At 40.4% G+C, this 12824-nt stretch overlaps 1 protein-coding gene across 3 annotated transcripts in view; it reads left to right on the top strand.

Moving 5' to 3' along the window:
• vipr2 (vasoactive intestinal peptide receptor 2) overlaps positions 1-12824 on the top strand; it is a 62906-nt gene that overhangs the window by 20999 nt on the left and 29083 nt on the right. For all 3 annotated transcript variants that reach the window (XM_018672685.2, XM_051069794.1, XM_051069793.1), the window contains one exon: positions 9868-9973. In XM_018672685.2, the coding sequence (XP_018528201.1) occupies positions 9898-9973 (76 nt within the window). In that variant the 5' untranslated portion in view covers positions 9868-9897. The remainder of the gene's footprint in view (positions 1-9867; positions 9974-12824) is intronic.

Here is a 12824-nt window from a genome sequence, read left to right as displayed (position 1 = left end):
ACCAGATGTCAGATGAAGAGATATTCAATAATAACAAAAATTGGCTTTAAAACACCAGTGTTATGACAGTAAAGGGAAGTGCAGTGAGTTTGCTTCGCTCTGACACAAGATGAAGACGTTGCACAGAGTTCACAGAGTGACTGTGAAACCCTGAAGCAGATGGTGAAGTCGGGGTGGAGCCGTGCCTCAGGGCCGACTCGGAGGTCAACAGTCATTTCTGCGGATCCTTACGGAGTCTGAATTTATTTTTATGACTGAGATTTGGGGCAGCTGTGGCCCGAAGGTCAGAATAGCAGGCTCGTTACCCAAAGGACCAGCTGGAGAAATGAATGAACAGCGGCCTCTCCTCCCTCTGCTGCTGCCGTCCCTGCAGAGTGCCCCTGAGCAAGGCACTGAACCTTGAACGGGCCTGGTCTAAATTGCTCAGTAAGAAACAATGATTTTTTTGAGATAGCAGCTGCTTCAGTTGAGAGATAAAACTTGACTTTCCACAGCACACGTTAAAGTTTTCACGTCAAGACTGTAACCAAGTGAATTAATAAAGTGAAGCAGACTGAGAGGCATTTGGATGGAGTGGAGGTTCGTGGCGCTCTAAGTCTCCCCTGCAGTGTGATTACTGTGATAAAAGAAATCTGTGTAATCTGATACACTGCGCGAGTTTCCATCTGCTAATAGGCTTTGCTGCCCACAAACACGGTGGCTCAGATAAGGACTGTGAACTCCTTTATATGAAATCTTTGCTGTGGGGATCTGTTGCACGAAGACAGTCGCCTGTTTGTTGACGTGTGATACCACAGTCACACCTGGGGCGGTTTACTAAGCCTCTTATCTTCAGTGAAGAATATGACTCATTTCCTCGATCGACAGCATGTTAAGGATTCATTTCTTTTCTCTTCATAAACATACAGTACATGTTCAGTATGACTTATAGCGGCGTTTAGTCGTCACTCATAAAGCTTAGTAACATTTTTCAGACACCGGCAAAAGCACAGAAATGCATTAAAACAGCAGCTAAGTAACATAAAGAAGAGGAAAATAAAACGTTCTTGTCCTTTGCCAGACTTCAGTCCTGGTTGGATTTGGCGACACCTGTGGCCACAGTGCAAACACTTGTTGAGCAGCTATTGTGTCATAAATACAGCAGAAGAGCAGCTGGTGTATCTGTTCACAATCCAGCAATCCAGCCAGACCAACTCATGTTGCTAATAAAATAAAATAAAAGTCAATCAATAATTTCCATCATGCTACAAACAGCTGTGACCTTATTTCACGCTGCACATGGTGCGAGCAGTCTCCCACACAAATATGGTTTCCTTGCTGAGGAGTCAGAGGTGTGCAGCCTGTCGCCTGTAGCTCCTCATCTCACAGCTCACTGTGGTTGCCTCCTCCTGTTCAACCACTTCCTTGCAAAAAATTAAGATGGATGTAGTGTCAAAAAATGCCAGGAATGACCTTGTCCCTGTATGTGTGAAGGCAGATAAATTATAGATTAGTCCACGAGTATTAGCATGACGTAAGCGCATCTTTACGACCCGTTGTCTTGCACTTTTGAAAAATTATAGCATGGTGTATGAATGAAGATACAGCTTGGTAAAACAGAGGCTTTATTTATTTAAGATAATCCAACAGAAACCACAACCACAGTGAAGCTCCCAGTGAAATCATCACCTAAAGGTCTGAAATGTAAATCTGATTTGTTGTAGGTTAATCATAATAGATTCAGTGTTTAATGTTTCCTCTCCCCTGAGGAGCCGCAGGCTTTTATCTGATTCATGGTCTCTGCTGTCACCGGTCTTTCACGCAAACCCTCCCTCTCCCTCCACCCCTGTCCTCCCAGACATCGTCATCACTGTCTGCTGAAGCCAAATGATTCAAAGATGAGGCTGAGATACAGACTGGAGGTCAAGTGTGAAATCTTGTCGAGGAAAGTATTTGAACCTTTGCTGCCAATATGCAGCGAGCAGCCACGACAGCTCTGGGTCAATGAATATTGACACATAAAGAATAGCAACAGTCATCTGATGGCATGAAAACACTTATGTTCATCGAGATTTCATGAATGATAGCTGTGCTTCAGTCATTGTCCTGTTTTTCTAAAGGTTTTTTCCTTCTCTTGGCATAAAGCTGATCACGTCCTTCTTTCATCGTAATATTTCTGAGTGTGTTGCTTTTATTTAACTCGTGGCAGAAAGAGTTAAAGCATCAAGGAGGAATGAAATGTGAAGGAAATTACTCTGCCTTTTAAAAGCCTGCAGAGCTTTAAGTTTAAAGTTTTTTTGTTCAAACTGACATTTTCATTGTGCTCCACATTAACTTTTCTGTTTTAAACACGTTTCCTGCCAGACAGCACAGTTAGTACGGTTGTTAAGTGATTAACTAGTCCTCATTTTTGCCTTTTCTCGTCTGACCTATTATTTTCAGCCATATTATCCACTTTGCTACAAGGAGAAATTCTCCTTCTCCTGTTGAGCCTTTTTCCCTTTTTTTGCATTGACTAGACAAATGTATTATTTCCTTTATTAACAATTTATACACTCCACAAATAGAAGAATGACTTGATGAGAGTGTGCACTTAGGCAGCAGTGGATGGGATTTCAGAAAAAGGTAACATGTTCAAGCATCTTCCCCACTCCCAAATTACTCTGAAGAGACCTTGAAATGTACTATTGCTCTGGATATTAAATAATTCTACTGTTCTGTAACTTTTATTTAATATTTATTTAAAACAGTATTAGTTTGTGTTTAAGTACAAGATGGTCAAAAACTGATGGGAAAATAACTATATCGCTTTTTAGAAAGGCTCTACAACTCCCATGAGTTTGAGGATTAAATCCCTCTGGACCATCTTATGCTTGATCAGGGCTGTTTCTGGATATTTTGGTGCCTGAGGTGAGATGTCCATCGGCGACTTTTTGAAGGAAGGATTGATCTTTTCACTGTAATTTTCAACATGAACTTCATTCAACTTCTGCTCTGTGTACACACACCTTCCTCCCTTTTTCTCTTATCCTGGTTTTAACCATACTCGGGATATGATATGGAACATTATCTGGTTATTAATATCCCTGTATGATTCTAACAATATCCAGCTTTCTGATTATCTATGCAGGAGTGTCTCTGACTCCTCCACATCCCAGACAGTCTGTCATTTCTGTACTGAGGTGCATGAATTATCAGTATCTGGCTTTCACTTATTCACATCCTAACAAGGAGGAGCTTTAAGATCCAATAGTTATTCGTATTTCTTCTATTTTTTTTACTATTTTTTTCCTTCATTATGCAGCATACAGTTGCCATTTTCGGCCTGTGTTATCCATTTGGAAAGGATGTCAGTGTGGGTTACAAAAAGGCCTAGACACTCTTCAGCAGGTGTGATTCACCTGCAAAATATATTCTGTATGCCGCAAGATGACCACTGTGTTTGCAGCACTCACCACTACTGCTGTGTGGACAGAGATTTAACAGAGCACAGAGGGACCCGGAGCAAACCTGTTCATCAAGAATTGGCTGGACTGGTCCTGATCTCAATGCCATGAGTTGGCTCCAGACACCCTCATTGTTAATTGTTTATAATTGTCTGTCATTATACGCACTGACAGATGCACAACTGGAGATGATCATGCACCTGCACAGATATTATTCCTGTCTCTATTTGTGGAGTGGAACTAATGTTGAAAAGACATTTTTCCCCAGCGTTTTCAGAGTCATTTTCGTCCATCAAACACAGGTGTAACTAATAAGATTAATTGCTGCATTGCTAACTAATTTTGGTTGTTCCACCTGTGCTTTTCCTTTGTTCAAATTCAATACTACATAATAAATACGTATCTGTCTGGTACATATGGTATCTGCAGGATAAATGCGTTGTAGTTTTACGAGGAGGAAGATGTGATTTCCAACTTTTCAAACACCACTGGAATGCAGCAGGTGTCTGGTGACTGTCTCCAGCTGCTGCTGTTCTCTCGTACATCATTTTGTTTTTGCCCCTGCTGTAAAATCTAATCCGGCCAACAGTAAACTCAGGGCAGCACCATCATCCCCAAAGCTCATTTGATGGCGGCCAGCAGCCACTGGTGTGCATCACCGCTGAACGAAGCCACAGCAGGAAAACACATGAGGAAAGTAGCTGATAAGACTGAAACATTAGCATTTCTAAAGCACAGACATATAAATAATATGCCCCCATTATTATTATTTTTTTTATAATTTATTTATATTATTGTGTGGGCATTTTGATGGTGATAGTGGAGAGAGACAGGAAGTGATGGGGAAAGAGAGTCCAGCCAGCCAGAAATCGAAGCTCAAGCTCAGAGAAGTCTTGTTAAACTTTAGAAACACATCTAAGTTCTCTCTGTGTTGATTGGATAGTGAGCTGCTGGAGTTACCCTCACAGGGACACGTAAAACTGGATTTAAATGAACTGAACATAATTGGTGTGTGTTTATTTACACCTGCTAGCGACATGGTCCAAGGCTGTTCGATACGCTGGTCTGTTACTTTGATCTAGACTGAAATATCTCAACACATTTAAGATGGATTTCTGAGACGTTCATTATCCCCAGAGAATGAATCCTACTGACTTGTGTGGTCTGCCACCATTAGATTTACATTTTAGGTTCACAGTGAAATGCCTAAAACTTGGTTCACATATTTGTTATCATCCTCAAGAACTCTGGTAATTAATTTCTGATCCCACCATCGGGTTCAGTTTGTCCAGTGCTTCGGTTTCTGACCAGATATCTGCTGAAGTAACGACAGTCCTCAGTCATCAGCCTCATCTGTACTAGAAAATATTAGCATGCTAAAACACTAAACTCCAGATGTGAGCATGGCACCTAATGTTAATGAATCAATAGTGTACTGCTTTGCAGAGCTACTTGTTTGGCTGTAAACTCTTCAGGGCAATGTGCAGTGATGCGCATTAAAACATCACCATTTGTTTTCTATGCAAGCCTGCACACTGTCATTGTGGGCTGATGTACGTCAAAGAAAACAGCAATTAAATCACCTTGACACAAATGACACAACACTCTCCAGTTTGACTTATGTCTGTTGTCGGACTGTAATGAAGGTCACCAGCATTCAATCACTGTATGTTGTGTGTTTTATACTCAAGAAACTGACATGAAATCTCCCAAACTGTCACTGAGAAGTTCACTTTCCCTCCAGTGGAGTTTGCGTCTTCAACATTCGTCTGACATAGAACTTCTCGAGCATGAAATACTACAGTTGGCTGGGGCCACCATCCAAGACTCTGATAAATATGTGCTGTTACATCAGAGCTGTGCTACAAGTCTACACACACACAGCTCTTATGAAAGGTGTGGGAACAAGGACTGTGAAATGTCTTTGACTTCAAACACCGAAAGAGATGAAAAGCAGAGAGAAAAGAGACGAGAGAGGAGTGAAATGGAAGAGAAAGCGGAGTTTGTAGGAGCTACTACAAGCAACATCGGACACAGATTGATTTCACTTCTGTGTGTGCGAGACAGAAACACTCAGCGAGAGAAATCCAAGCTGCGTTTCCATCCAGCTGTAAAATAAATTTTCGTCCACTTTCACATGTAAATAAATGTCAGCTTTACTGGCTGCTGTAACACACCAGTGATTCAGCCTGGTGTATCTCCAAGTTTGATAAAAGTTTTTCCATAAGATAAACATTGGAACGGAAATAATGCAATTTAAATTCTCTGGTTTGTCTGGAATTCAGAAGAAGAAGAGCTGAGTAGAAAGAGACACCACTGACTAAACTTTTAAAGAAGATATAACAGCGCTGTCTGCATTGTTTTATTGGCAGATGGCCTTTGTGAAGTGCAGTGCAGAAACATCACAGTAATCAGCACCTCAGTTTTGCTTGGTCACTCATTCATCCAGGGGAAAACAAAGAGCAGAAAAGTTTAGGACAGCCCAGTACTCCTGGTTGAAGGTGTTGAACCAAAGAGAGAGATCTTTAACATTTATCCTCTTAGTTTTCTGGATAGAGCTGCACCTCCTCCATGTGAACAGCCTCCTCCTGCCTCCCTCCATCCCACTATCCCCCAATCTCTCACCAATAATCCTGTGCCCTTTTTTTGTGTCTTTCGCACAAATAAGTTGGTAACTGCCTCTCAGACAATCTCTCCTCAAAGACATTCAAGGTGTTGTGCTCAGTTGTGGAGTAATTGTGTGAAGAATGAAACAAAAAGAGCTGAAGAGAGAACTCCACAGACTTGAAGCATACTGAAGTCTTTAGCTGCTAATCTGCTCTCCATGGTTTCTTACCTGTCTATGAATAATATTGGACATTGTTTATGAAAAGTGCTGTTTCCCTTTGTGTTACTTGGATTAATTCATCCTTTATGAACCGATTTACAGGTCTCACTGGGTTAAATTTAGTTGAAGTGCAGAGGTTTTACTGGACATCTTGGTAACATTAACTGTTATTTCAACATGTATTAAAAGACAAGAACTATAGTTTTGAACAGCAGTAACCTAGAAATTCAGAAAGCTTTCACATTGCAGATTAGTTGAGCTCAGTTTTAACCTGAGAGGCTTTTTTTCTACCAGCAAATTGCTAAATCATTGCTTAGTGGTTGGTGTTGTTGCCTGAGGTGAAGAGATGGTGGTTTCTGTGTGTGTTTGTGGGCTTGTTTGCTCGATTTATTGTGTCCGACAGCTTCATGAGAACCAAAATGCTGGACCCTGCTGGTTTAAATGGCTGTGTGAGGGTTAAGACTTGGATTTAGAGTCAGGGTTGTGATGGTTAATGCATTATGTCAGTGAAGGGAGCCCACAAAGATAGGTCTACAAGGATATGTGTGTGTGTGAGTGTGTGAGAGTGTGTGTAACCTCGCCTGCCCTCGTCACTTCTCCCCCCGGGTCATGGCAGTAAATAGAAGTGCTGCGTTTTAGTCATCTTGCCTGATGAATTTCACAAAATTCTGCTTCGTGTTACAAAACGCATTCAGCCTGAGTCGCGTTCGGCTCAGCCAGTTTGCTTTGATGGGTGACTGTTGTAGCCAAAGCTGAATCCTAATCTGTTATTCACATTTAGGATAAATTGTTTTGGTGTTTTTGACGCACCAAAAAAAAAAAAAACATCGCTGCTCAGCTGCCACTTCTGGCTCATGGTCGTGCGTGCCTGTGTGCATGTTTGTATGTGTGTGTCGTCTTGATAACAGCCAGCATCGCCTCACGCCAGGGGATAAAGGGCCAGAGACCGTCTGGGAGGATTTGAGTGAGTGATGGGCAGGAGAGGAATCTGCCCATTGGGAACGATTTCAAATACTGTTGATCTCATTATTGCCAAGATAACAGAGTGAATTAACACATACTAGGAAAAAATACTAGGTCCACAGTCTTTAAACTGAGGTTAGGCGACAGTTACGTGACTGAAACACCAGTCTGATTAAAACTCAAAATCCTCAAAAAGTCCTCAAAAGTTTTTGTTGCGTTTCGGAAACTAAAACTGTGTAAGATTGTGTTCGTTGTTAAAAGAAACCAAACTGTCTCTCTGTGTCTCCAGTTATAAGATCACATGCTTTGTGCACTTAAATATCCGGTGACATGGCAACTTCACTGGAGCTTTGTTCACATTGTGTTTGTTCGTCTGATTTACATCTTACTCCAGAGCCTAATCGATATATTGACATGGTATAATTGGCTGAAAAACTCCATGTTGGCCACTATGTAACAAGAAACCGCAGCACAGAAACACCAAACGTATGTTTTAGGTAGTTTAAAACCTGAGTCACCTTCCATCAGGAAGGACTGACAAGATTATTCTTCAACAATATTATGTTGGTCAAAGTTAGGGTTTGTAAAGGGTCGGAAAACTGGTGGTAAATTATCTTTCCAGAAAATTTCCATAGGAAGTTAAGCTGAGGAATTTTGAAAATATTGAATTAGAAATTAGAATTGAATTAGAAATGTATACAAACTGTATCATATACAAATATTTTGTCAAACTAATACAAATTTTTAAAATACATTTTTGACTGTGATTTTTTTCAAAGAACAACAAAAAAAACATGAAGATTGAATAAAATAAACATATAAACATGGTGTTAGCCAGCTTATGTTTAGCATTTCCATTTTAATTTAATTTATGACTAGCTAGCTTTTCTGTAAAGACATTGTGATTTATTTTTTGATAGTTAAACTTTACTGAATTCGCATTAAATCTTGTTGTTTTAATCAAGATGCAAGATGTTTTTTAAACTACCTTTAAGTTCACTGTTAAAGGCTACCCTGAAAAATTTGCAAATTTCCAGTTTATTTCCTTTAATTCCCAAAGCAAGTTTCCAACTTTGAAAATCCTGGAATTTTGCAACCCCAGTCACAATTCTTCAATAAAGCAAATGTAAGGGATACTGTCCTTTGTTAAATAAATAAAAAGTGTGTATGTTAAAGCAGCATTACAACAAGCTGTAACACAACACTGATATACAACCTTAACAACCACCTCTTTACAAATTCAGCAGAGGTGGAGCAACATCAGCATTCTCCACCAAAGATATCCAAGAAGAAAATAAAACATCTAGCTGCTTGGCTGCCACTGCTTTTCTTCACCAGATAGCCTCTTAAGTTTGTGTGCGCTATTTGGTCCTGGGCAGAGCATCAGAGCTGCACTGAGACTGAACCAAAACAGTCATCAAGTTGTGCAGGCTGTAGAACCAAAACAATGAGCTGAGATCCACTGAAAGAAACTGCAAAGCCCGGTGATGAAGTGAAAAACAAAAGCGATTACATTTGGGAGTAAAAAGTTATTAAACTGAACGGGAACAACGGACAAAGTCGTGAACATATCATCCAGTTTATTAAGAGCTGAATCATCTTGGAAAAACTTGGTAGTGACTACAGCAGAGGTTCGGACGTCATATTTTTCTGAGCATTAATCTCGTTGGAAAAACTAAAACCACGCTGGTGTTTACGTGTTGTTTCTGGTTTCTGTGCCAGCGACATCAGAATATTCCTCATGTACCAACAACACTGATGTAACCAGACTACATGAGTCTGTATTAATGCCTAAATCAGACGACAGGCTTATCATTTTACACACACACACAGATGTCAGTGAAACACATACAGTAGACCGCACATATTGTTTGATCATTGCAGCTTAAACTTATGCAAACTCATGGTAACGCACGTTCACACCGTGACATTAATATTCAAGAAGGTGGAGGGTGGTTTGTTGTTTGTCCAGTGTTTGGCAGGGTCTCAGTGTTTCCTCTGCAGGATTTATGTGGCTCACACTATTAATTCATCTGCTTCTGCTGGTTTTAAACACACACACACACACATAAAGAGAGAGAGGGAGCGTTGGCTGGTTGGTTTAAGCAGCTTATCTTGACCCTGTATTCATCCGTCAATCACAACCTTGACTCTCCCCGTGTATCTGCTTGAAATACTTCCCTCCACCACATACCTTTACAACAAAGCATGAATGAATGAATACATTAGAATATGCAGTTAATAAAACTTAGATTTATTGTTGAGGTTAAAAGAAAATAAAAAGCATTTCAAGTCAGGACTTGACAGAACATTTTTTGTGGTAGTAATGATGCGGTTTGGAGAAGTTTTCAGTACATACAGTGGTCTTAATATGATAAATCTTAACTACAAAAGTGCACACATGCCAAATATCTCAGGTTCCCACAGGTGTTTATGAAAAGAGAGAGAGAGCTGACACTGGCAGGAATCCATCTGGTCCATACATGTGATAGGATACTCAGTTTCTCTTCCTCAGAAATGCCTGGTGTGTAAGATGCTTCTGAAAGTGGACAGAGTACATCCTGGCTTTATTTTAAACCCGAAACCCGTCCTCATGCAGCTTTTTAAACGCACAGAGTAAACTCTATTCCCTCTTCTCTTCTTCCGTCGCAGGTCGACAGCCGACATCCAACCTGTAACTTCATGCTGGAGCTGGAGAGAGACCAGGTGGAGTGTCTGAAGCGGCTGAGGGAGGAGGAGGCGTCTGGCAGCCATAAAGGTCAGAATCACTCACACATGTCAGAGTCACATTCGGCACTTTCTTTAGCAACAAAGACTGAAACTGTAAAGCTTTGTAGAGCTGAACTGGATCTTAAAACACGGAGGATAGGTGGAGCAGAGCTGTATACATACAGTCCAGTATATATATATATATAATGTATATTCATACATGTGTCATGTGAGGATGTGAGCAGCTTTCATAACAGTTTAATCCCATGTTTTGTATTCTGTCCAGCACTTTGGCCTTTTTGTTTCTACACAAAATGAAAAACAAACAGCTTCCAGTTTAGGTCACTTTCTCTTATTGAGTCAGAACACTGAAAACCTGCTGTACCTGCAGCGGGGGGTGGATTTCAACTAAATCGTACCTGGAATAAATCTGCACCTGCACCTGATCTGACCTCTAGAGACGACTAAACAGATTATGTCCCATTTTAAAATATGAGATTATTTCTCTGCCTGACTTCTTTTTTCTGTTTTAGAAATCCAATGTATTATGTATCTGTTAATATATGGGGATATTTAGAGGAGAGTAAAGAAATATATTTACATTTTGGTACTTTGTGAGATGATAAAACATGGCAGGTATATTAGAATTTAAAAACAAGAAGTTCATATTTTTGGACTTTTCTAAAAAAAAAAAAAAGTAACAAAGACATTGAAGAATCTGAAATATAGTCAGGTTGTTACAGCAACAGCTTCTGTTTCCCCACTTGACAGACAGCAATAACAAGCTAGGTAACATTTAACAGTTAATTACAGCCTCTGACAGGACAGGTTGTTTACACATCAAGGGTGAAGGGTGAGTGTTGTACAGTCTTGAAGGTTGCACTTAGAAACAGCAATTAGCAAATTAACAAAGCACTAACAGTCATTGTTGCTGATTTGATGAGATGACACTTCAGCAGGTTGGTTTGGCTCCTTATACTAAGAAAATCTGAGGGACAACAATGCTCCTGTTTCCACATATCCCTGGCAAAAAATCTGTATAGGAGCTCAATCAAACACGATGTATTCCTCTTTAATTAGGACCTGCTTCCATTGCATGTCCTAATGCACCCATCGCTGCTGGTATTGATTTTCTTATCTCACATTCAGAAAGTGAACTTCCTAAAAATGTTGAATTATTCCTTTGACAGAGCAAATTGGCTCAAACCAATTCTGTCCATTAGTTTACGTCCCCACACACTCAAAAAGGTATTTGTCTCTCTGTAAGCTGGTACTAATTTCCGCTGATTACACAGTGAATGTGGTCCTCTTCTGACAAGAAAAATGGAGCAAAAATACAAACGAGCTGCTAATTATGCACTTCCTACTCAGTCAAAGAAAAACAGGAGTTAAAATACAGATTGCTACAGAGTGTTAAAGGAGCCAAACAAAAAGCAGTCTACACTTTTTAAAAGAAAAACAAAAACTAATGAGACCCACGTGTGGGACAGAAGCAGAAATCCCAGTGCTCCTCGGTGTAGTTATGGAGTCATTATCATTCTTAACTTTGTAAAGATTTTCAACTGAAACCTTTCTGACCCTGATCTACCTGAAAGAGCGTGAGTGAAACTTCAGCTCAGTCAGAAATGGAAGCAGCAGCAGCGACAAAGTTTATACGCTCAGACCTGAGCTCCGAGATAATTAACTCACACCAGTAAAAACCTGGTGTTTTATACACTTTCCATACAAACAGTCTCCAGCAGTGTATACCACTGTGTGTGTACTACTAAAACACCACAGCAGAACAACCTTTTTCCAAGTAGCAGGCAATTAAAAATAAAATGATTCAGTAAATTTCACATAAACACAATCAGTTCATTTTTCTTTTATTTAAAAAATAATGACATATTTTGCTGCTTCCACAACTTGATTCCCTTCATTATCATCACCCACCAACCAATATTTTTAAGTTTTACTTTGTCAAAATGCCATATTTTTACATTTTTATGACATGTGCCTTCTGGTGGTCGTGTAAATGTCAACACCCAGCAGTAAAAGCTGAAGTAGCGTTATGTTTGAGGTACTGAAAGTCAGGACTTCTCAGCCTCTGCTGCTTCAGTTTTGACCGTTCTTCTGTATGCACCAGCAGAACACAGAGTGAGGTGAAGAGCAGTTTAAGAGTTTTATTTGAGGTGGGAAAAGTAGCAGAGTCGTTGCATGTGAGATAAAGATGGAGCTGGCTGAAGACAGGGATGGGAAGGGGTTGGGCTGGCTGGGTGGCTCAGTGGTGGTGGTAGAGACAATCCAAAACACAGGCACAAAGCTGGACATGGTGAGCAGCGGGAGCAGCAGATGAGCTGGATCTGAGGCACAAGAATCAGCAGCAGGAGCAAAAAGACAAAAAAACATGCACAAAAAACATGGCTAAAACAGAAGAGACTGAGCAGTTGGCTGAAACGTTTTAGTGCCAAGTGTTGAGGGAGGAACCAGGCTGAAATACTGCAGTGTGCTTGTGGTGTTGATGAGATGATGAGCAGCAGGTGTGCAGGAGAACTGGCAGGTGAATCAGGTAGCCACTCCCAACAGGACACACACACACTCAGACAATGAACAAGGATAGGCAATACACACATAAAGGAGGTGGAAACAGAGGAGAAAAAAAAGTTGTTCAGTGGAACAAACTTAACCATGACCACAGTTTATTGACCATAACCATGACCTTTCATAACCTTAAACATGCCATAGACATCATGCAGAGATAAAGGAGAAAATGAGAGTTTGAAAAACTTATTAGAGGTTTTTCTTAACAGTCCATTGTCAGTGTTGATTATCATGCAGAGTCTTTGACAGAGCAGAGTCTGCCTCCTGCCTTCTACCATGAATCACTGTTTTTTATCCAGGATCACAGTCTTTGCCTCATA

The sequence above is a fragment of the Lates calcarifer genome, linkage group LG4, assembly GCF_001640805.2.
Source record: "Lates calcarifer isolate ASB-BC8 linkage group LG4, TLL_Latcal_v3, whole genome shotgun sequence".
In the NCBI taxonomy this organism is placed as follows: domain Eukaryota; kingdom Metazoa; phylum Chordata; class Actinopteri; family Centropomidae; genus Lates; species Lates calcarifer.
The sequence above is the reverse complement of the archived record's forward strand: the minus strand, read 5'-3'. Positions and strand labels throughout refer to the sequence as shown.